Raw genomic sequence first — 25,496 nt, forward strand, 5'->3', positions numbered from 1 at the left:
GAACACTTGATTTGTTCATTTGTCATCACGCTAGGTTTGGGAGTACAGAGTGCTTTTATGGCATTTCTGTAGGTAGGTCATTGAATAGCTCTCCCTTGCTCCCGTTCAGTGTATGAAGGTTAAATATGTCTCTGTCTCTGTCTACTATTTTCTAAAACTGAAGTTCTGTCTTTCTTTCAGAGGTGCTACCAGACAGTCGCCAGCCCCTTAGTGTTGCCAGGCAGTCTCGCGAAAGAGCATCGGTGAGTATAGTTGCCTGCATGACAGTGGCATGACCTCCAACACAAACAATCTCCCACTGAAATACGACATTAAAGCTTAACTGGCAACCACCCTAAAACTCCAAGTAAGGAACATCAATCAGGAGGACGAATTGCTTTTCAGGAGATTTCTATCTTTAGTGTGAGAGACTGATTGCATTGTCACTGAAAAACTGAAGTATCCTACATCAGATCGGCTGTCACTCATTTCTTTGGTGTCTTTCATTATTTAGAGTCTTGGAACTGAGAGGCAAATATGAACCTCCTGATTCCTAAACAGTGCACAAGATGCCTCGCACATCTTAAGTGCTGACACTTATAACAATAAGACCCACATAATTAAGCAGTACATAAAGACTTAATAAGAAGCTTTTACTTATTTACTTCAGTGAGTTCCAAAGAAACTTTATTATCCATCTAGATAAACACATTGAATGCTGTTTAAAGCAAGCACAGTCTACCCTCTGTCTTTATAAGCCCTAATCACTGCAGAGAACAGTGCTTTCTGTTTTCATAATACCATCACTCTCACGTCCTTTGTATTTAAGAATAAAATGTAGATACTGGTTGCTTTGGCCTCTGAAAAATGCTTGTTATTGTTGCCTTGCTTAATGGATTTTAGCACAAGTAGACAAGAAAGATCCATTTAGAGATTTTTTTTCTTCTGAGTGGGTGTTGCATCACCTGGTGACATTTCTCCAGCGACTGTGGTCGTGACTCCATTTTACACCTCTGCCATGGTAATCACAATGATTGTGTCTAAAATAACACAGTTTCTACATTTCTTAAATGTCATGCCAATACAGAATACATTACAGAATAATGTAAGCTTGTTTTATTACTTTGAGTCCACACTGTATTTCATTTTTGGTTTTCACATTTTATTTTCAGTCTTTAAATGCATCTGACACTTAAGCATGCAGTGTGACATGAAACCCTACATGATCATTGCAAACAGTTTTGTGTGCACATATTTGATTTGCATCTTGATTTTATATTTTTGAATTTGTTACTGAGATGTTTTTCATGACTTTTCATGAAAGGCTGTTTTGACATAAATGCTAAAAAGCTAGATGTAAAGCTAAGCATTTCCCATCCCCAAAAAGCATTCATCTTGTCCACATTGTGCTCTGAAAATGTATGTTGAAACACACTGTCATTTACACTAGACTTTTGTCATCCTGTGTCCTTTTACTGTGATGCCATGCTTTCCATCAATGGGGACTCATCGTTTTACCATCTCAGTGCCATTCCAATTGTTTGCCAATCACGAAGATCCCAACCTCCATTTTCAAACTGGCTTTCCCGTTAGATAGACCTCGAACCACGACAGCAGATTCTTTACGCTCCCCCATATTACAGAGATTCATAGCCGAGGTAAGTGAATGGTAGAATAGCACTTTCACTGCAGGAGCTCTGGGGGGGAAAAATCCAGAATAACTTGATTTGAATATTACACACCTTAAATGACATGTTTTAACTTTAATTAAATGTGATTTTTGTATCAGTTCATGGATCTTATTCTTGTAATTTGATTTCTGACTAACTTAAACATTATTTTTTACTCCAAATGTCAACTTTACTAAAACATCAAAATGTCCTTAAACTAACCATTCCATGGAACGTGATATCTCTGGATCACATGAGGAAGTGTCTTCAAATTCAGCAAAAATGGTCTTTGTTATTAAGGAACGCAACTGTGCATCAAATTGGCTGTTGTCTGGTCATGACCGAGCTTCTGGTAGTGAAGGCCAGCTTTTCGGAGCCTCCAGGTGTAGCAAATGGTTTGGTGAAGCCAGTGATATAGTTATAGGACTTTCAGTTAAGACCTCCTTTTCCTTGTGTTTCTCCTTTTTGCTCTACACAGACAGTTTTCTTGCATTCAGCCAAAGCTCATTGAGATATTTGTAGATGATACTATTCTTACTACAAGTGGAAGAAAAGAAACAGTCCTGAAGGGAAAATCTGCAGCCAAATGGAGATTAAAGTTGCTGGGTCGTAATGTCTGTTGTGTTTGTCTTGCTCCTAGAAGAAGTGTCTAATGACAATCACATGCAAACAGTGTCAGTCGTTGGTAAAACATATGATGAGGTTCACTGCTACTTTACTGATTGGCAGAGGCATACAACCATGTGGAGGAAATTATAATTGAAATTAAACAGAGCCTCACTGGTCTAAGGATGTACCTCTGGTTTTTCTTTTGTCTTTTCCGACAGGACGGTGGATCATGGAGCCCTGACAAGAGATCTTCTCTAACGCGGCATGCTTCCATTCTGAGTCGTCGTGGTTACCATGAACATGAGGAGAGTTCAACCTCCATCACAAGTTCTGGTTCAACAGCACCTCGAAGACCAACATGTAGGCTGAAGCTTAATAAGGCGTTATTTAAACATTCATTACAGAGGATCTTATAAAACCAGCGTCCGGCTCCATCAGCCTCCAGAAGACTCCAGAACAAGTTGATTCAACCATTGTACCTATTATGATAAATGATGTCTTGAAATTAACTAAGGCCAACTCCAGTCCTACCCAAGTTCCTATTATCTGATCAACTAGTTTGTATAACTATAATTAATACGTTCATGTTATCTGTCTTCATTCTTCTATGTTGTATGTCAAGTGATGGAACTTTTTAATTCAATTCAAACTTTATTACAGACTCAAGGTCTACTTAAAACAACTTAGCACACAAGTTAATATACAGGCACACATACATACACATACCTATACACGTCTGTTTTTAAGAAGCATTTAAAGGGAAAAAGAAAGTGTTCAAATCTAAACTGTAAATATGAGTATTACATCTTTTACTCACAATAAGATACTGTAGTTCCTGATTCTTCATATGTATAATATGTGGATATGTATGAAATGTAGAACATAATTGTTCTTTTGTTAGTTTTGATATTTGATACCAATGTAGCTGAAATGTCTAATGTGGTTTTTTATGTTTTTCAAACATTTTCCCCCATGTCTCCTGCAGCGTTTCGTGCAGAGATGAGGGCAGAGCACAGGACAGGACGAGCCGCTAGTATGACAGGTAGAGAAGATTCTTCAGTGTTCTCAAATGATTTAAGGCACAGTCACTTTATTAGAATATATATACTCATTATACCTATAAAGAATCAAACATATAATGGTTGATGTTATCAATGGTTCAAATTAATGAAAATAAAAGCTTTACATCCCAATTTCCTGTTAATAAATCTGATATGTTTGCAGGGCTTCACATTTGTCATGGATAGTATTTTTTTTATTTTTTTCAAATAATAGGACCTAATGATTCTGTTTATCTTCAACTTTAGCTGCAACCATCACCTTCTTACCTCTCCAACATTTACAGAATCAGTGCGATCCCGTTCCGCTCGCAGTGGCCACTCCACCCCCCGCACCCCTGGCTCGGCAGCCATCACCCCGGGAACCCCTCCCAGCTACTCATCATCCTCAAGGACTCCTGGAACCCCTCGCTCCCTCAGCTTGATGTCCCAAGAGAGAAAGGTGGCCGTGGTCCGCACACCACCCAAGTCGCCTGCAACAACGCCCAAGCAGCTTCGAATTATCAACCAGCCGCTGCCTGACTTTAAGAACATCAAGTCAAAGATCGGCTCCACAGAGAATATCAAGTACCAGCCTAAAGGAGGACAGGTGATGCTCACTTCCCTCACAATCTTCTCTGTACTGTAAATACTTTCCTTTCTGTAGTTTTGTCTTCATACCTAAACTTACTTATTGTCATCTATAAATCTATATTTTTTACTTCTTAAAGCAGAGTTTGTCATCTTTAGCAGGAAATTTAATTATTTCCAGACAAGCATCATACAATAAAATAGAAACTATATCATTCTCATCTATGTTCAATATAAATGTTGATATCTGCACAAAAATATCATCAATAACAATGAGCTTAGAAGTGAATTTCCTGGAATTAACAATGCTGTAATGATGATTAACATCTACTGGCTTTTTTGTCTGCCTTGATATAGTATGTCTATTTCCCATGCTCTAATGCTCTATCCTACCCCTGCCTTATTAGTTGTCTTTTTTTTAGTCCCTTAGCTATCCTTTTCCACTGTAAGTCCTTTTGCCGTACTGCTGCAAGTGTAAAATCAAAAATTAAGAGAGATAAAAATATAAAGGTTACAACTATGTACATTAAGAGTTAATATATAGTTGAGCATCTGTGGCTCAGTGGAAGAGTCTCTCAACTGGAAGGTCTGGGGTTCGATCCCCAGCTCCTGCAGTTACATGTCAATATGTCCTTGGGCAAGACACTTAACTCCAAGTTGCTCCTGCTGCTTTGTTGGCGGCAAGTGAATGTGTATGAATGGAATTAGTTAATACTGATGACCACACTATAAGCAACCTCTGCCATCAGTGTGTGAATGTGGTTTAAATGAGTAGGTGTAAAAGCATTTTGAGTAATCAGAAGACTAGAAAAGCGCTTAACAAGCTCAAGTCCATTCACCGTTTACAGAAATGAGAATTGATTAAAACTGAAGACGTTTGAAACGAGGAGGAAACAGAAATAAAATAAGACATACATTTCCTGGGTAACTTATATTAGTTCTCTTGGGACCTACATTTTTGATTACTTATTTTAAATAATAGAAAGTCATAGGAAAGGCATGTTCCTGTTAATGATGATAGAATTCTAAAAATGTCGTATTTCTAGACTTTGTGTATTGATGCTCTCAGCGTTGCCAAGTGCATCCCTGTTAGGGTTTGGCGAATTGGCGTATTTCTTTCCTTCATGCATGTTGCACTCAGGGTTCTCAGGAAGGTGTTGTTGATTGGTTGAATGATTCTTCAGATATGTGAAGCACAGACTGACAGTCAGAGATCCCATTCTTAGGCAGAGAGCTGAGGTGTGAGCGAAGAGTGTCAAGAGTGTAGAAGAAGAATTTGTGAACCAAAGCCAAACTCGAAGGTGAGAAAATATCCAATTTAGATTTGTCAAATGGCAGGAAAGAGGACTCACTGGGGTGTCCCTGTGTACAAGCAGGGACAATAAGCAGCTTTTACATCATTGAGATATTAAACAAGCATATATAGCAATGGGCCTAAGCTCACTGACCATGTTACTGTAAATACATCAGTATTTCTGATGAAGATGAAATTGGCCTTCATGATGTCAAATGTGTTGTGATTTTGTCTCTCCACCCTAAACTTTAAAATTGTGAAGTCTCAAATTTCAAGAAATAGAAACCTGTGACCTGACATGACCTGACTCGGACATTTCAATAAGTTTGTCTTAACTGTGAGCAGGACTTACCCCTTAAATGTTCACTCCTGAACATGTCCTGAAGACAGCACTTGTAATCTGTATTAAGAAATTGTGTTTTTGAAGCTGCATAGAATCTGAATAAGCAGGGAGTTTGGGACTACAAACTCGCCAATTTGACAGATATTATATTTCAGCATGAGTCCGAAACACAACGTCAGCTTGGCAGTGTGTCTGAAGCCATCAGCTTTTACAAGCCTGCACTGATGACCTGATTAGTCCAATACTTGGCTGCCATCTTTATGACTCGCCTGTGCTGCTTTGTGCATCCAGCCAAAGAACAGGGAGAACAGGGATCATGCTCCAAACGCCTGCTCGTCATCTGCAGCAGAACCTGTCCGAGTGGATTTAGTGAGCATGTTTGCAGTTGTGTTGTTGTGTCCACACATGCAGGCTCAGTTGAGACGCTGTATCAAAGACGAAACTGCTGAGCCTTACTTTAAATCCATCTCAGAGTGGAGGTTTCTGCAGGGTAAAAGATAAGACTGGCTCTTCTTAGATGACCTTTGAACTTTTTAATTTCTCATGAGCTTCCAAATTTGAGTTTATTTAACTTTTAAATGTATTTATAAAACTTTAAATCCCTGCATGTGGGAGAGGTTGCTTTGGCAGAACAAGTTCATTGCTAGTGCCACATTGGAAGGAATTGATGCTCTAATCTTGTGGCTGTGATAAATGATGGCCAACCTTTTAGCCTTGGGGACAATTGAGTTGTTTGTTTGTGGTAGGTGAATCTGTCTTTTTTTTTTTTTTTTCACATTTGTGAAACAGTGTGTTACAGATGGATTTAACAGAGTGTATACACACTGCCATTTTTAATCAATTCATTACTTTGAATTAGATTGTTTTCTTTCTGTTTAGTTAGAATTTGTTTAGTTTTACACACTTGTTATTTGCTTTAGAGCTTTAGTTTTCTACATCAAATTGAAAGATGAAGGTACAGTGATTCAGTGTTTGATATTCCTGCTGCATTTCAAGAATTTAACAGATCAGGGTTATACAATTGTAAAATTCTAACTTCACATTTTGTTTAGTGTTGTCTACAAATCCTGGTGACTTTACCCTCAGCCAAACACAGGACGTGTGTGGTTGTTGGACTGTCCCCCCCCCCCCCGGGTGGCAGTAGGTGTCTGCTATCAGAGCCAAATGAATGATGGCAGCTCTTGTATAAACACAGGGGTCAATGTCTGGGCAGAGTGATTGTCCTTGTGCTATTTGGAAACAAGCTGCCAGACAGAAAGTAAAACATTGAGTCTGCTTCTTAAGGCGATGGCTTGATCTACTTTTGATTAGATGATTCAAGTGCTTTAAAGGCATTCCACAGTGATGTGTTCATGAGATTCAGAAAGAACTGTTCAGATAAACACAGAACACCTTAAAGCCACTATGTGTGTCTCTCTGGCTGAGCAAAAGAAGAAAGAATGGGCATAATTATTTACTACAAGTACCATACAACTACTGTGGAATTTTCATATAGTTTTTGTATATAAACTGATTTTTATTTTATTTTAATTCCTTCATTAAACCACAGTATACACTTATTAAGGGCTCAAATGTGATTAAGAATAAAGTAGGTTAGTGAAATGCCATTTTTCAAGTTAATGCCCACACAGTTTGAAAATATGGAGCATGAAATCTGGTTCTTCGCACTTTTTATTTCCAACAGGTCAGAACCAAGAAATGCAGCACATTATAAGCTCACTTCCCATCAGTTTTCAGTAATATGGTTGCCTTTGATAAGTTTCTAACTTAGCTTAGGGATGGTAGAATCAGTGGACTAGTAACAGTTTTCACAAGTTTCCCACAAAATAATCTGCTCCTGACCTTTAGTAGTGTCTAGCTGCTCCATGGTCCATGTAGTTCCTATTTCCATGCAGCTGCAGTAAGCCCTCCTCCCAGCCTCTAGCAAGCCTCTGCCCAGCCTCTAACCTGTCCGATGATTGTCCTCATAGAAGCACAAGGACCAAAATATGCCATCAGAGGCCAAACACAGGGTCTCTTGGATCTGGAAGTCAGTGCTGCGGCTCATCTCGGTTACTCTGTGTCTTTCAGCGGCACACAGTGTGACCTGGACCAAGGACATGCTGGTACTCCTCAGCACTCTTAAATGTTGGCACCCGGTGTCTCATAGAGCCTAGATAAAATGCCAGTGAGATCATGGAAGACCTTCACAGTGTTTAACCATCCTGAATTAGTTAAATATTGAGACTGTTCTGGACTGATTAAATGTGCATTTAAATGAGTAGGTACAAGTCGAATAAAAAGTTGTGGATGAAATCATTCAACTACCAATTTAAAAGTCTGTTACATTTTCTCAATATGACTTATCGAGATTTTAATTTTGACTATTGAATAAAGCACAACGCACAGAGCCGCAGGAACAGCTGTTGACCAGCGACTGTAGAAAGGAGTCATTTGTTTGAAACATTAAGTCAGAGGTTCTGTTCTAGATTTAACTGAACCTGTTTTGTATGTGCTTACACATATTTCCATTTAAACAGATAAAAGCTCATCAGAATACAATTTGAGTGTGAGACAAGAAACCAACAGGCGTATGATAAAGCTGATGCTTTAGTAAAGTGTGTTAACGTGTGTCAATTTACCATTCTGTCTTTTTAAACTGAATGTTTATCTTAAATAGAAATGTAATCACTTACCTGAGAATAGCTTCTTACAATGATCAAGTGATCATTCCATTTTAACTTTAAAGTATAAGATGACATTTATGGTACTAGAGGCCCATAATATGTTTGTATTTCTCCATAGATTCATATTTTAAACAAGAAGCTGGACTTCAGTCACGTTCTTTCAAAATGCAGCTCCCAGGATAATCTGAAGCATAGACCCCGTGGAGAAAATGTATGTACCCATTTTTCTGCCCTCCCTCTATATCCTTTAGAGGAGAAGGGTAAAGACCATCCACATGTAGTTTGTTCCCCTTGGTTTGTTTTTGTTTTTGTGCTGTGCTGCTCTTGATAGTTCATTAGTATGTTTCCATGATTTTTTTCCTCTGCAGTGTGACTCTTACCTATCCGGCTGGGATGGTATCAGTTCTCGCTTTCAAACTCCAAACAAAAGGTTGCTTGCAAAGCGTTGTATTTCTTTCTCCTAAGCCTGATACAGTATTTACCCACATGCACATGAGCGCTCAATTAATACTCAGCAACTGGTCTGACAGCTTCTCGTTTTAGCCGCCTTCTTCCTGTGAGAGCAGTGACCTTAAACTAAAAATAACCCAGCTATCTTGTACTAACCAAGGTAGTCTCATGGTTAGAGAGAGCAAAATCACCAAAGCCATATGCTGGCAAATGTCTGTCCAGTTAAAATATCCTTGAGCAACTCACTGGGAGTTTCTCCCATTAGGCTTAAAGGCTTTATATGCAATTTTTCACACTTATATAATATAAATCAAGTATATCCTCTGAAAATAACTCTGTGAGTCATGACTGTCTACAATGGGTGTAACACCCGAGTCCCACTGTCTGTGATGTTTTCCGAGTTTTCCGAGTCCTATCTTCAGTTTGTTTACATCGCCGGGACGGCCAGCCGACTCCTCCCCTCATGTATAAAAGTTGTTTAAATGAGGGACTAGAGAAAAGAAGAATAACATACTGTACTCACTGTTTAACTGTGTTTCTAGATCACGCTTATTTCAGGTAAATTTACATGCAGTGTGAAGATACGAGCATAATAAAGATCGCTAGCATTAGCATGCTAACACAACAATGCAGCGCAAGTTGTTTTGGTTTCATGCTGGTGCTCAAGGGCGACATCTGCTGGATCAAAAAATCACATATAAAGCCTTTAAGAAATTGAAGTAGAATAATTTAAATTGAGGTTTGCCAAATCAGAAGCTAATGAATATGGTCTATTATTGAATTGAGTTTTATTATGCTGAATAAGACTGGCCTCCACCATTTGAGCACGCTCATTATGGGGCATTATGTATCCTCAGTGTACAAACTTATTACAGTAACAAATGATTAATCCAAGATTTTTATTAATTTGTTTATTTATGCCATGCATACAGGTTTCTAGCCATGGCTAATTTGCAACCTCTATCCCTGGCTAGGCTTTTAGGATTCAAACAGAACCTTAAGATTAGTGTGTAAATATAGATGGTACCACACTATAAATTCTAGGTGACCTGCAGAGACTTGGGGGATGACGTCTAAATTGAATAATGTATTTCTATGAAAGAGTTGATAACAAGCATGGGTGTTTAAACCAAGCCATGCTGGATCATTAAAGATGACCCTATTGAAAAGAGGAGCTCCTGTCTCCCATGTGGCTCTGAGTGCTGGCTGCAGGGCAAAGGTTCATCACAGGTGTGCTGTGTAAGTCAACAAACTACTGAATGACTGTTTTCCCCCTGCGCTCTCTGCTCCACCGCCTGTTTGGGCTGAATACCCAAACATCGGGCTTGAAACCTGCTGTGAGTGGAAGAGTTATGTCCACCTGGAAAAAGGTTCCACATTTAAAGTCCAACTCTTTGTAGTTGGAGTCTTGGATAAACTCCCAGAGGGGATGAGCATTCAAATATTGGATCCTGAATGTGGCACAAATTGAGGATTAAACGTACGGGCAAATACATTTGCTTTGATTTCCCCTTTGTCTAGTATTTGTCTTTTCTGACCCATCCAGCAAGGGATAAGTCACAAGTGTGTCTTATGTGTGAACTTTCTCGCTGTAATTGTGTTCACAGTTCACCTCTCTGAGCATGTATTCTATGTATTTCAAATAAAAGAGGGGATCTATGTATGTAATTCTTATAGGAACAGATAATACAACAACAACTTGTTTGTCCTTTCTCTTTTAAATACATTGAATATGTATGTATGTGGTATGTCTTCTTTACCCCGTGTAGTTCCCATTGCTTTGACTGTGTTTCTGGGTGCAAAATGCATTTATTATTATTTATGCTATGTACTGTAGTATTTCTGCTCCGTCTGCATCTCACTGCTGCTTTCTCTCCTTGCAGCTAGAGCGAGCCATTAACCATTGCAGTATACTCATATTTTATCATCCTTGCAATCTAAACTAACGGCCTCTAGTGTTCACTGCTTTTATTTTCACTTCTGAGTCTGAATGCAGAAGGAGAAAAAAACGAAGGCTACTGTTGTTGAGTAGGGGGCCTCTTACTTGTGAGACAGAGTGATGCAGAGATTTCCTGAAGGGTTCACGTTCCATCCTGACGTAAAAACAAATGAAGCACAGTGATTTCTCAAAACTTGGTGATACTCTGCACCTAAACAATTTATCCTTTAGCTGAAAAACACACTAATAGTTTGTTTTTTATTCAAAAGAAAGAATAATTCGGTTTGTTTCAGAGAATCAAATATTTTAAAAAGAAGGCCTAGGATCCTCTGGAGAAGACAGAGCAGAGCCCTAGGGCAGGTTTGGGTACATTAGGCAGGCTGACTCAAAGATTGAAGCTCATGAAGTGAGAAGTACTGAGATTAATGTGTTTCCTCTGTTAGTATCGAGTCATCGTATCCATTTAATTAATTTTGTCTCGAGCAAAGGGGAACCACTTGGTCACATATTACTGCCCACATTACAGCAAAAAAAAAACAACTTAGCTGCCAAGGAGAAAATATTATTTGGGAAGATACAAGATCTATTATTGGGGGATCTTCAGACCTCGAGGCGCTGCAACCTAAGAGAACATATTTAGATTGACAAAACACAAGCAATTAATACATCTTCACTTACTTGTACACTTGCTTGTGTAAAGCATTGAGAAAATGTGAGCAAAATACTGAAAACAAAACCAAATACAGAAACAAGCTGCAAGTAGCAAAGATGACATCAGAAACGTTTTCTCCTGGACAATAAAAAGTGATGATCATAAACAGGATATGCCTAATAAAATGGAATGTAAAAGTTATTAAAAAAAGTTTTCTGTCAAAAAATGATGGTTGAAAACGATCTATGATATTTCTTTCAAACATGTCCAAGTCATGTACAGTATTCAGTATCCATCATTGTTTGTAGTCCCCTTGAAGCAGATTCTGTCTTCATCCCTGCTACTTATAGAGTTTCTCTCGTAGTTGTGGGGTCTGTATGTACGGCCTTGTTTCTATCGTGTGCTGTCTAATTGGTGACTTGCTTGAGATTTTCTCTTGTTCGTGTAGTTTCGACTTACAGTGCAACACATCCACAGCTCACATTAGCAAAATAGCAGTTTAATTATGAACTACCTTGACAGGAAGCCCAAGCATTCTCCCACCTCACTCCTGACCTCCACCCCTGCAGGTTCTCATCCCCAGTGTTAGGCTGGACTATAGCCATGTTCAGTCTAGGTGTGGGTCGTTGGACAGGCGGGGCTACGCGGCAGGAGGTGGAAACGTGAGTCTTGTACTGCAATTCCATTGTCTCTGTGTTTATGTGAGTGCTTTTTTTGTTGTGGAGTAATGTGTGTTTAGTTTTTTATTTTCACCTTCCACCGTGCTTTTGTCACTCGCCTCCACTGCTGTCATAGACATTCTCATATAAGGGTTTGTGTCTGCTCAGAAGTTATTATGACAAAATGTTTCATGTCTACTCCTCTGACATGGAAAGCATTCAGGAATATTGGAGTGTGTTACCTGTAAGGTTTATGCTGACTGTTTTACAAGCAAATTTCCATTCTGCACAGAAATAGTCTCTCTTGGAGTGGTGGGGGGTCAGCTAGGGCCGAATCCTCCCCCAACCATAGGAGCCACAAATGAGTTGGAAAGTGACTGGTAAAGGCAGTTTATATATATATATATATATATATATATATATATATTTTAAGAAATAATTTGGGGCTTTTTATGCCTTTATCTGATAGGTCAGTGGATAGGGTAGGAGACCAGGGAGAGTGTGTGTGTGTGTGTGTGTGTGTGTGTTTTTCTTAATATAGTCAATTAACTAAAAGAATACGAATAAAAAATAAAGTTTAGATACTTTTTTTATTCGCTTATTGAAATGTTTTAAGTCTAGTTTAGCAACTTTCTAATACTTCCCAACTTCTGTTCTGAATTATTCAGAATTTAGCTTCTACCTACAATTGTTGCTTCATTAAAGTAACATTTTATTAAAACTGACAGAGTGCAGAAGTCTAAGTGCAGTGTGCAGAAAGGCAAATTGTAATGTTTTATGTAGGACTGTATTTGTTGTTATTTCTTTCGACCCGTACTTAATTACGTAAAGTAATTCTAAATATGCAAAATACAGTCAAAAACATCATCAAGATATTAGAGAAAGAGTTAAATATATGACGGCCTGAAAGACAAGTCAGTCTGCAGCCACAGACACAAACCACTGCCTGTCCTTAAACTCATGCTGCACATCCCTGCTAGTGTCATGCATGGCTAGGGATTCCTGGTAGATGAACGGGCTAAGATATGTTGTGCTCATGGTGTTGTGGTTGTAATGTGGCTCACAACCATAACCTACAGCCCCCTCCCCCGCCACCCTCAGGCTGTGTAGGAAAGCAGACATACTGTATATGACCACCATTATATTCCTACAAATGACAAGCATCTAAATCGATGAATTGGCCCAAAGGTGTGTTGTAGTGTTTTATATAAGCACATGGTGTATCTTTTTTCGATCATTGTGCTGGTTGTTAAACTTATATCTCCACTCTGTTGTCTCATCTGGTCACTCCTTTAACATCACTCACTGGTTTTCTCTTTACATTCCCAGGGTTGGTCACATAACTGAAACAATCTGTATCTCTTCTTCGCCTGTGGCAACTTTATATTCACATTACTATTTTACTGTCATTCAATGAATACTATTTATATGGTGTATATTTGGCCGAGTGTCTGAATGTGCCATGCATTTTTTTACAATAGGAACAAGTTACAGCACAATCTTGTATTCATTTCTAGAACAGATTGCAGCAGTTCTCTGCACATTATAACTGAAGGACTGTAATCTGACAGTCCCTGTGTTCTGCTGTTGTACTTATTCCCTGGTATTTTTTAATAATTACATGCAATACGATAAGGTTGTTTTTGAATGTGGAAAATGACAGCCTTTTATTTTAAATTCATGCAAAATCAGTTTTTTAGAACATTAGCTTCAGTGTACCCTAGTTGAATCTTTCATGTGTGCATCCTCCGAGCTTGCTAGAAGGGACCTACATTTGAACTGTGAGCTCTGACCTTAAAATGATCTGACTTTGCCTCTTCCAGGTGCAGATTCAGAACAAGAAGATTGACTTGAGCCATGTGACCTCCAAGTGTGGCTCTCTGGACAACATCAATCATCGGCCAGGTAACAGTTTAAGGGATAGCAGTAGGGATGGTAGTGCTGTACGAGGGTTAGAGAAACGCATTGGTGACCAGATGGTCTCTAACCTTGAGTCTAATAGTCCTTTACACATTCCAACTCTGCAACAGTGCCATAATGATGTTCCAATGTCATTACATCTCTTTATGTTGTATACCCAAAACAGCATGCACACACACACTCAGACATGCACACTCACAAAGCCCTGTTCTGACCTGTTTGCTTGGATGTTAAACATTTCCATTGTCTCCCTCCTGTTACTCTTTTGTTACTACCCACAAATTTGCCCCACCATTCCTCCTCAGTGCCATTTTTATCACAAGGTCAAAAAAAAGAAGCACAGGCATCACTTTGCAGGTTTATCAGCTAGGTGTAAATGCTGCTAGGTGTAGCTTTCCAACTTGTCATAACAGAAATCAGTTCAGCAAACTGAAACATTATTTCACTCTGGCTCTTCCTGCAAGAAAAACAAATAAGAAGTAGCTTGAAAGTCAATTTAAAAGAAATCCAAATTGGCGAACTGGAATGCCCGTTTTAACACACAGATCACGTTGTCATACTAGGTGTAAATTGAACCAAGAAGTTTCAAATGCTAATGGTTTCTAAGTCTTCTTTACCTTTATACAGTTTGCAAGACACAGAGTGCATAACATTTAATCCACTGTCGCTGTTTGCAAATTGGCTATAAAGTACCATTCAATCCCATTTGAATTACAAATATGCAGTGCTAGTATACAATTCATATAACTGCTTGAATGACACTTAGTTAAATGAGGTGCAGTACTAATCTATGGGAGCAAACAGTAAAACTACATTTTGATTGACAACCTGATGTAATCTGTCCAAAGGCAGCTGAATGTGGGAGGTGTTGTGGATGCTGGCAGCCTTTGTGTGTTTTGTATGATTCTACTCTGAGTGTGTGAAACTGGTTGTTGATAACTTGAGGATTAAATAGACTGCATCAGACATGAATGGGTTTATACATCTGATTTTTATCTAAAATGTAAAATTGTTGATCATGAAAGAAGAACTGCGAATCACGAGTATTGATTTTATTACTGATGTATCTTTCATAGCCATTGAGTAAAAAACACAATTAGGAATTCAACACACCTTTCATAAAGATGATCAGAGGTGATATAAATGAGTTTTGTACTTTCAAATAAAAATAGTGTTGTACTCTTACACTGATCCCAAATAAGAAGGATCATGTTTGCTCAGGATTTCAGCAGAGTGAGTCAACAAACGACATATAGTAGTAAGAAGAATTCTATTCACCTCCATTATGTTGAACAAAAGTGATGGTTACCCTCAGTGGCAGATATGTCAAATATCATTTTAAATGAAACCGTATCTGCATGATTTGATAACAACCTGGGGTCACTGGTTTACATATCGCTTTTTATTATTCATGAACTTAGTTGAATAATAGTTTTTTAGACAAACGTATGGAGGTCTCTCAGCGTCTTTGCTGTCTTCATTCAATCTTTAGCAGTACCTCCCCTCCCCTCTAGGTGGAGTTGTGGTGACTGTTATCGGCCCAGCAGCTCCATCTCTTCCCCTTTCTGACTGTGTTATTTTATTTCACATCATTTATTCCATAATTTCCCATGGACATACATGCTTTTTCCGCACAGCATTACACATTCAACCTCCATGTTCAATCTGTTCCAACAGAGCCAAAACTATGTGACCAAGAGACTAAATACCACATCTCAATTTGATTGCTCCGCTTCCTATTTCCTCTCCTCAGGGGGCGGTAACGTTCGTATCGAGAGTGTGAAGCTGGACTTTAAAGACAAAGCCCAAGCCAAGGTGGGTTCCCTGGATAATGCTCATCACATGCCTGCTGGAGGCCGTGTCATGGTGAGTGTCAGCTCCGTGCTCCATTCTGATTAAAAGGAAAACAAGTTTTTGAGAGATTGTCTTTTTGGTCACTTTAGATTTAAACCTTGTAGGAAACATACTTAACTCTTTACATCATTTTCTATTAAGTATTTAGAGATAGACATTTCAATCACCTGATATTTACCTGTAAAATGGAGAGATTGTAGATGTATTAATCATTGTGACTATAGGCATTACTGTTATCCAAAAAGATGCATACGCACATAGTCTGACATACTGTGGGGTTAAATAAGTATTAAAAAATAAGAGGTTCTTTAAATTGTATTATTAGTGTTTATTACTTTTTTTGGTGATATTGTCTTTATTTATTCTTTTTTTAATCAGGTCGCATTGTTGAGATTGGGATCCATTTACCAACCAGTATAACAGAAACAAAAGAACTACAATAATCAAAGAACCAATCAAAAGGGTGACAAGAGACATGAGAACATTGTTTTGTAGAACTTTAAAATGTCCAACATGTAAATATTTTAATACAAATACGTGCAAATGTAGGGTTTCCAACAGGCCAATCTTCCAAAAACTTGTATTCCTGTATCTGCCTGTGAGGGTAGCAGTAAAGGTATAGTATACGCTTCTATCAATAATGAATGTACATGTTTATTCAAACACCTTTCTGTACATTCTGCTTATCAAGTATTCAGTAAGACTCCGACACTCAGTTAGAGGACTCAGCAGCAGCGTTTGGGGAACATCTAGAAAACAAAGTTGTAACATTCACTGATGTTCTATTTGCAGTTTTTGTCAAACTGACTCACAAATATACAAATATTTGAACACTTGGAGATATATGAAGTAAAAGGCAATATTATAAGTAAATAATGTAATAATACTTCCCCATCTACATCTCACTCCACACCACCTTCCTCTGCAGATCGAGAGCCACAGGTTGTTGTTTCGTGACCACGCCAAGGCACGAGTGGACCACGGTGCCGACGTCATAGTCCAGTCCCCCGGTAGGTCCGGCTCCATGTCGCCCCAGCGCCACAGAGATAGCCATCTATCATCCTCCGGCAGTCTCAACATGATGGATTCACTGCAGCTAGCAACCCTGGCCGAGGATGTCTCCGCTGCTCTGGCCAAGCAGGGTTTGTGAACACTGGATCTCTGGATTCTAGTCTGCATCGTGGACCTCCTCACCCTGATCCATTTGAACTCTCCTGAACCACTCCTGCCACCCTGAGGCCATCCTCAGCTAAACCACAGCCTCTAAACACTCTCACTACAAGTTTCATCATTTTTAGTAGAGACTGAAATTAGGAGCTACTGTACTTTGGTCCTCTTCATTTCCTATTTTAAATCCAAATATGTGCTTTTACTGATTTGTTCCGTTGGCCTCTCTCTTTATGAATTATGTTGCATAGAACAGTTCAGTCTGACCACTGGTCCCAGATAACTTGTTACATACAAAGTGGGATCAGGCATTGGCTTGACTGGTCCTGGATCAGTATTTAGAAGACGCTACAGCCTTTTTTTTCTTCTACTTTTAACAAGGAGTAATGCGACCAGCACACCATGCAGCACGTATTGTTCCTGCTCAGTGCATGGACGCCAAACCCCCTAATGAACCAAGCATCCTTACTGCAAGTCATTCTTATCACCCAATATTTAATATATTTAACTAATATATATAGAAATATATATATATAGAAATATGTACAAAAAATACAAGTACTTTGCCATCTACATGTCCTGAAACATTTTAAAAGGAAGTGACAATATGGCTATCAAATAAACTTGTAAAATTGCATTACTGCAAGACCTAGGTAATGTTATAACAAGCATGTATTGATTCTAATCTTAAAAGAGGCTATTTTGTAACCTAAGAAAGGATTTTAGTAAGTTATTTCCTCAACCATTGGTTTAAGATACAAAAAAAAAAGTTCATGTTTTGTAGTTATTAGTTGTTTACAGTGTTATGCTTGGTGACAATGTCAGACAGCTGAATTGGTGTTGCTAAGGAATGTATCTCAGTCCTGTTGAAGATTATCATACACTTGTACCCGGTCAGTAGTTCAAAATAGACGCAAAGTTAAAACCAAGAGATCATTCCACACACCTCTGTCTAATAAGGAAACAAAAAGTATCTTGTCTTTACAGCTACAGATGTTCAGCTCACATGAACAGTGCGGTGGACACTCCTCTGAAAACACAGGCCGACGTTGCACTCATCAGGACTGTCTGGTGTCTGGACTGAGGAAGACTCTGCAACACGGGACCTGAGATTTAGCAGAAGACAAAAACTACTCTGAAATCTGTTTGTGTGTGCGCGTTTGATGCAGATCCAATGCCGTTTTATGACGTATGCTTCCGTACCTGGATGTTTTGTTGCAATGTGTGGGAGAAGAAAGTGGAGAAAAAAAAAATATTTTGAAAACTCATCATAAAGACATTCATGAAGAAAAACAAAAATGGCCGAGGGAACTCGGATCCTGTTTCATCTCTTAGGATAAAAAAAAGTGTTTGGGTGATCTAGTTACTTTTTCAGACATCATTTGTGGTATATCCTGCCTAATTAATGCCCTCACCTGAGATTGTTTGCTTCTGTGTTTTTCTGCATACCCCATCTCCGTGTGCCCCCTTCCTGCCTCCTGCTCTACCCTTCAGCAACTGTAAATGTATTTAAAAGGTCAAGTAGATGTAAGCAGTTTTTCTCTTGTTGATATGACAACAGTTACAATAAGTAATGACAATAAAAAGGACAAAGAGTGACACTAGAGTACTGTCTTCTGTTCTGAATACCATTGAGGCAATAGTCAGTAATTGATTGATTGATTGATTGATTGACATTTTGGAACATTTTCTTTGTTTTATTTTCTAAAGTTGGATAAGGAGGGTGAAACCACATCGGTCCAGGAAGTACCAGTCATCAGAAACTCAAATACAAAATGAAGACAGGGCCAACAGCTAGCCCGGCTATGGTGTAAAAGGGAAAATGATGTAGGCTAAGCTAATTGACAGTTAGCTTTAGCTTGTGCAGAGCCATGATACATGTCCCCTGAAATAATTCACTTGTCCTTTGATACGTTTCTTGCTGAATTATTTATGCAGATGATTTAGATAAAATAAATAGAATGAAAAACTTAAAATGGGAGTTTGTCAAAATTTATTGTGAAATGGCAGAGGAAACAATAAGTTAAGACCTAGGGATGGGTTTGGTTTAGGAGTGGATACATCTTGATGGCCAGTCCTGAGCCAAATCAGACACTTGGCTGTCAGAAAGAGAGCCAGCCAGACAGGAAATGACCGGGGAGGGATGGTCATCATGATCCTACCTTCCCCTCCATCACTGGTCCGCTCTGAATACCAGTGATGTTTAAAAAAACAACAACAAAGAGACGATGGGACTTCTCGCAGTAGGAGGAGGAGGGGGAAAAAAAGCACCAGTTGGAAAACAAAAAAATGTGTAGAACACAACAAAATAAGGGTTCAGGAAATGACATCTCATAGTCCTTTGTTCCCCCTGCTTCCTCAGGTGGTACAGGAAACAGTGAGTGGATGTCGCGACACCATGGGGTCTGCACATATACGATGCTCACCACTGCAGTGACGGGGTCCTTACACAGACATGATGTGCTTGACAAAGGCTGCAGATTAAGACCAGGGCAACACACAGAGAGGACAGAGAGAGGAAGACAAAGTAAACAAAGTTAGTTCATTTTTTTTATGTATTTCTCTACATTACTTAAAACAATTGAGATAAATGACTAAAAATCCCTCTACACAACTACACAAAATACCTCACATCTTATTCATTCAATTGACCCCTACCCTTTAAAAGAGCAGACAAATTCGAAGAAAGAAGAAGTCAAGATATCATGACTATTGGTCCTTAGTATTGAAGATAATGCTGGGTCCTACGTTTCCCATAATACAACTCAGCGAGATGTTGTCAATAACATGGGCCATTTTTTTCAAATATTGTAGGACCCTTCATACAAACACGGCAAAGTGTTTTTACAGCCAAAGGGATGATCGTTTAGTAAACAAAACTAAACTTGTTCATTTCATATATATATGTAAGAATATATGATGAGTCATAATGTTGTCATTTTTGGCTCACCCTCATAGTTGATACAGCCGTTCTCATCCTCCTGTCCGGCCATGAGAGAATCAATCTCAGTCTCAGTCATCTTCTCTCCTGCAGGGGGAGGCAAAAGACAACAAGTTTTAGTAACATGTACACACACTCACACTCACACTCTCACACACACACACGCACACGCACACGCACACGCACACGCACACGCACACGCACACGCACACACACACACACACACACACTGGTGTCCTGGCCTGACTCACCCAGTGTTGACAGAACGATACGAAGCTCAGCGCCCATCACTGTGCCGTTGCCCTCCTTGTCAAAGACGCGCAGACCCTCAACGTAGTCCTCAAATTGGGCCTTGTTTGGGCTGTTGATGATGGACTGGAGCATGGGCAAGAAACCCTCGAAGTCCACTCTCTTGCTGGTCATGTCTGCATAAAGGACATTGAAAAAGTAAGAACATAATATCTCCGTTAAACATTAAAAAAAAAAAAAAAAAAGGAAAAAAGTAGTATCATACATGTCTGCACACTACTTTCAGTGTATTTAGTTGGAGAGTACTGAACATTTTTATTCACTGACAGTTTGGTTTAAAATGATCAGATTTCAATATAACACATTTCACAAACTTCAGCTGAGTCTCTGATTGAGCTAATACTGAAAAAGTTTCTTACCCTCAGCGCTGGGGTTTCCAAGCAGTTTGCCGACCTCTTTGTTGGTGGGGTTCTGTCCCAGAGCGCGCATGATGTCAGCGATCTGGCTGTAAGACACCTTGTTGTCACCTACTCTGTCGAACAGACCGAAGGCCTCCCTGTAGTCTGCAAAGCAAAAGCGAGGAGAGAGCACCTCGATGAATCCAGTGTTCGCATGTTCATCAGCTGATTTCTGTTTGTTAGGGCTTCAATAGTGAGTGTATATATTCATAAGATGAAGTTTTTATATGTTATTTGTTTTGGCTCATAAACTACAGTTAACACAATCAAATAGTATTATATTAGTTAATATTTTCACATCAATATACTTAACCAAATAAAAAAGTATGCACATTTTTCACCTACTATAATAATCATGTAGTATCAACACTAAAGACAGGAGTAAAATTGGCATTGAATCAGCTATTTTAATTTTATTGCATAAACTTGACCAACTATTTATTTTTATTTTGGGGGGGCTTTTTAATGCCTTCATTCAGAGATAGGAAAGTGGCCCGAGTTAGAAATCAGGGATAAAGAGAGAGCTGGTGAGACATGCGAGAAAGTAGCCACAGGTTGGATTCAAACCCAAGGCTGCCCACTTTGAGGACCACAGCCTCCGTACATTGGTGCGCACGGACTAACCACTAGGCAACTGGCGTCTCCTGAACAACACTTTTTACTTGTATTTCTGGTTTTGAAATCGATTTAGAAAATTATTTTCAAAGTAATCTCATGTTTACATTTTTTAATGAGCGCCTTTCAGGGTGCCTTTCAGCCTAGTAGTTAGTGCCTGCGCCCCATGTAGGGAGGCTGTGCTCCTCCAAGCGGGCAGCTTGGTTTAAATTCTGACCTGTGGCTCCTGTGGCTGTCATTTCCCACTCTCACTGTCCTGTCTAAAATAAGGGCATAAAAAGTCTTTAATAAATAAACCCTTAAACCTTTCAGGGTATAGTAATGAAGGCAGCTTGCTGTGTGAAGTGTAGCTTTGTGCTAGCCTGCCAGCAGGTGGAGACAGCCTCTCTATTAACTGACAATGGACATGTGTAAGAAGGACAAAACATCTCCATAGGTGGTGGTATAAAAAGCTGAATGGAATGACTCCTGTCGAGCTTTGTCACCTCTCCTACTATTTCTATCCCAGCTGTCTCCTCTCTCTCTCTCTCTCTCCCTCCCTCTCTCTGTCTCTCTCCCAGCAGAGCCATGGGCTCTTTTAAAAGACCACCTTGGAATTGATAAACATAGCTGAGAATATGAGCCCCCTCCTTTTAAAGGCAAGGCCCTATGTGGGAGGGGGTTGGGGCTAAGTAGAGGAAGGGAATGCTGACTGCAGTGTAACAAGCAGCCGCCAGACTTTTTATTGTTATCTTACAGTCCTTATTTGACTCCAATCTGCATCTATGTAATTACCTCAAAAGAGCTGTAATATTTTGTTTTGACTAAAATGATAATATGTATTTGCACCTGTATGGGTTATTGATTTAGTGACATGGGGCCCCGTGCCGCAAACAAACAGCCAATGAAAAATGTTGTGATATCAGGTCCAAGGGTTTGGCTGGATTGATTTGTGAATCCCTTTTTACCTGAAACCAGCTAATTTACTTTGTTTGATAATCAGTGCAATCATTTTTGACTGGTTTTGAATGAAACCCTGCAAAATATTAGCATTGAATGCACAATACATTCATTTTCTGTTACAGTGTAACTTGCAAAATGTTGCAAGGTTTGCAGCTCACAATCACAATTTTTTTTTATTTACCTTCACTTCTTTTGCACAGTTTGAAACGTTTTTTTTTTACATTGAATATTGTACTTAGAATTTAAATGATACTTAAATTGATTCAAAGCTTCATAAAGCCAAAATCAGAACAAAACAATAAATAAATAGGGGTGACCATCTGCTATGAGCACTTTTAGATCCATTGTGAAGACATTGTGCATGCAGGCTGACATCGAGTGAATGTGCATCTTTATTGTGTGTGCAAAGGTGAAATGAGGTGTACTTACCATCAATCTGGTCTGCGCTGAATTCAATCTGCAAGGCAATGCGAAGCAGCCATATTAGTTACAGACATACATTGCAAGAATTTCAACACAGCACAACACAACTTTAATTCATAAGACTGACATAACTAGGCATTTCCATTTATCCACTTTAATTAATTTGGCTTACACAGGGATAGAACTTGTCTCTTTGCCAAAATTAGATTCACATGTCGGCACTGGATCTCTGGAGGTCCATCTTTAGCTGCATTAACATGTCCACATTTGGTGTCACCCTGCTGTGCCTTCAGACATTAGTCACTTCTCTCTGAGGCCAATCAAGAGATCTGGGGGGCGTGGTCTAGCACGCACTGAGCTCTCCATGGTTCTACTCTGTCTCATTAGACCTCTGAGTGTGGTCCTCCAAACGTGCAGCTGTTCTACTACATCACAGCTGAGGCTCCACTAAAAAATGTTCCAATAAATGTGTAAACTTTGTTTTCTCTTTGCTCTTCCAATCTTTGCATAAATTAATTAAACTAAAAAGGCTTTTGCGACAGCCCTCAACACCTCAATTGTCTTTCCTAGGTTGCACATGCAATGGCCGCAATCACAGTGTAAATAAATGTACAGCTATGCTCAAAGTAAGCCATTGTTATTTTCATCCGTTCTTCAATTGTGAGGATTAAAACAATATAAAAGATAGTTGTTTAGTGTTGGAGACCTCCATGACCCCTCTGGGACTCACGAAAGTCGTTTAAAATCTTTCAAACCCCAGCTCTTCCTGTGCAGCCATCATCAACTCTCCATCCCTCCCCACAGCAAAGCTTGTACTTTCACGGACAGTGTACCTTCACGGCGGACAGGTCGACAGCGGGAGCTGCGGCAGGTGCAGGTGCTGGCTCGGGTGCTGGTGCAGGTTCTGCGGCCTTTGCGGGGGCCTTGGCGGGAGCCTTAGGGTCCTTCTTTGGTGCCATTTTAGCAGATAGTAGAACTAGTTCGTTCCTGAACAAACACCTGACAACACAAGGACTGAGTGGAGGGGACTCGGAGCAAGATATCACCGTTTGGGCGTATATATATGAGGCTATTTTTCCGCTTGACCCCCGTCGACGCTGTCCCCGTGTAAGGATTGGATAGTTGATGGGAGGGGTGTGTGTGAGTGGAGGGGTACTCTCTAAACATGGAATATTTGGCTGCGGGCCAGAGAGTGTTTTGCCATAATCCTTTTGAATCAAGAACGAAAACATGTGAAAGGTTATCTCGGGTCAAAACATTTCCTGTGGACCATAAGTGATAAGTTCCACTTTTACGCAAAGCGTCGCGCAGCTTTACGCAAATTCTGGGCTCATCTGGGAGACACGTTCGACTATTGGAAGATGGTGTACCTTTAAGATTATTTTATTTTTTTAAAGAAATTAATATTTTGCGTCCTTCATAGTTTCAAGTTCGATGTGAGAAAGAAGCTTTTAAAGAGAAGTAAATAGAAGATCAGATGTGGAATTACACAACATTCTCTCTCGGTGAACATGATCCTCGGCCAGATAGCAGTTTATGTTTCAGTGAATGGTCAGAGCTAAGTTACTGGTAAGAGTATAAGAGAAGTTTCCAGAGTCATTTTTTCCTGAGCACTTAAGAATCAGTGTAGATGGGACATGTATAAACTTTAAACCATAAACTGAATTTAATGACTTTCCAATCTACATTCATCTTTAAAGACAGATCCTCACATTGGCATCACACGTAATATTCAAAAGGCTGGATGTTATTTTAAAAATGTCAGTTACAGTGCAGGATTATTTTTGACATGTTATCTCTAACTGCAGCTCTCCTAAACTGGCTCCATATTCACAAACTGCTTTGTAGCAAAGCATTGCATTGAAATGAACTTTACTCGAACTGTGGCATTCATCCTAAAGTGTGCAAAAATAAAGCTTAAAAATAAAGTTTAAATGTAAATGTATAATGGTTTTGATGAATTCCTGAAACACAGCTGAGATGTGCCTCAGGCGTTCTGTCTACCATAATTTAAAATATCATTACCCAGCCTTTGTGTAGATGAGCCGAACGTGTCTCCCAGATGAGCCCAGAATGTGCATCAGTACAAGTCACCAAAGGAACTGAAGACTTTTATTTTACAAGTGGCATGATCAACAGAAGCATACAAATATATAAACATATGGGATGTTCTGCATTACTGTGGAGGAAAACACAAACTAACTTGTATGCCAGAGAATGATTGTGTTGCCTGGCATCATCCCATCTTGGAAATTTAATTGAGTTATGAATGCTATGCAAAATAAATAATTTAATAAAAATATCTAAATATATTTTTGCTTACTACTTTTTGCTATGCTGCTCGTAGAAGTGTTGAATGAAAGTATGCAGACATGCTGTTCTACTGATTATCAGCAAATGACTGTCTTATAGCCGTGCTGATAATCAGCTCTCTTGCATCTTGTGAGGAAATAAGAAACTGATCAGACTTGTCCAGAAAGCAGACTTCAAGCTGGCAGGTGGTGGAAGTGTTGTCTTTCAGATCGTATAATGTGCCTTTGTTTATTTCTAGTAACAATGCATGTTGGGTGCACCTGTGTTCAATTTTGGGCTCCTGGCTAGTGGGGGAGATGTCAGGGGAGACGTCAAGGAGGATGTGACGTAAAAGCACAGGGAGATGCAGGTCTAGTGGAGCGCTCAGCTGCTGATGCCAGTAACCCAGACAAGGCTAAGAGTGCAAATTCTGTCTCCTTAATTCTTGTCTATATCTGTCTCCCAGTGCCAGCGGTGCAGCCCTACCCCCCCCCCCCCCCCCCCCCCCCCACTACCACCATGACAGGGGCTTGGTGACGAAGGACCTGCATAACTTCAACCTCCCTATAGTCCCCCTAGCCCCCACTTGCTTTCACTGACCCCATCTCCACGAGGGCAAGCCAGAGAAAGCCTCAGCCCCTCAGCTGTCATCTGGACTCACCCGAGGCACCCCACAGCACCTTCACTGACTCTGACTTCCCCTCACTCACTCACTACCCTCCCTCCCCCTATAGAAACTCTGCCCC

At 39.6% G+C, this 25,496-nt stretch overlaps 2 protein-coding genes across 11 annotated transcripts in view; one reads left to right on the forward strand and one right to left on the reverse strand.

The window, feature by feature from the left end:
- Positions 1-18,429, forward strand: part of map2 (microtubule-associated protein 2) — an 87,365-nt gene extending 68,936 nt beyond the window's left edge. For 6 of the 10 annotated variants that reach the window (XM_065962582.1, XM_065962580.1, XM_065962583.1 and 3 more), the window contains 9 exons: positions 181-242; positions 2,477-2,618; positions 3,244-3,300; positions 3,604-3,905; positions 8,308-8,400; positions 11,800-11,892; positions 13,713-13,794; positions 15,563-15,675; positions 16,592-18,429. In XM_065962582.1, the coding sequence (XP_065818654.1) occupies positions 181-242; positions 2,477-2,618; positions 3,244-3,300; positions 3,604-3,905; positions 8,308-8,400; positions 11,800-11,892; positions 13,713-13,794; positions 15,563-15,675; positions 16,592-16,813 (1,166 nt within the window). In that variant the 3' untranslated portion in view covers positions 16,814-18,429. The remainder of the gene's footprint in view (positions 1-180; positions 243-2,476; positions 2,619-3,243; positions 3,301-3,603; positions 3,906-8,307; positions 8,401-11,799; positions 11,893-13,712; positions 13,795-15,562; positions 15,676-16,591) is intronic. The other 4 variants (XM_065962584.1, XM_065962585.1, XM_065962586.1 and 1 more) reach the window with 4 other exon arrangements.
- Positions 18,430-18,806: 377 nt separating this feature from the next.
- myl1 (myosin, light chain 1, alkali; skeletal, fast) lies at positions 18,807-23,499 on the reverse strand. The gene is made up of 6 exons (XM_020635658.2): positions 23,292-23,499; positions 22,465-22,492; positions 20,440-20,583; positions 20,023-20,196; positions 19,781-19,858; positions 18,807-19,304 (listed from the first exon to the last, which is right to left on the reverse strand). Exons 1-6 carry the CDS (start codon positions 23,415-23,417, stop codon positions 19,276-19,278), a joined length of 579 nt encoding a protein of 192 aa, XP_020491314.1. The 5' UTR covers positions 23,418-23,499; the 3' UTR covers positions 18,807-19,275.
- Between the last annotated feature and the right edge of the window lie 1,997 nt (positions 23,500-25,496).

This window comes from Labrus bergylta, chromosome 13 (assembly GCF_963930695.1).
Source record: "Labrus bergylta chromosome 13, fLabBer1.1, whole genome shotgun sequence".
NCBI classification, from domain to species: Eukaryota; Metazoa; Chordata; class Actinopteri; order Labriformes; family Labridae; genus Labrus; species Labrus bergylta.

Bases quoted from the DNA above. Each gene is read 5' to 3' on its own strand.
- myl1 (XM_020635658.2), bottom strand. From the start codon at position 23,417: ATGGCACCAAAGAAGGACCCTAAGGCTCCCGCCAAGGCCCCCGCAAAG. The intron at 22,493-23,291 runs GTACACTGTCCG...ATTGCCTTGCAG, and splicing joins TCGACCTGTCCGCCGTGAAG to ATTGAATTCAGCGCAGACCA. The intron at 19,859-20,022 runs GTGAGTCAGGCC...CTCCCCCTGCAG, and splicing joins TATCGTTCTGTCAACACTGG to GAGAGAAGATGACTGAGACT.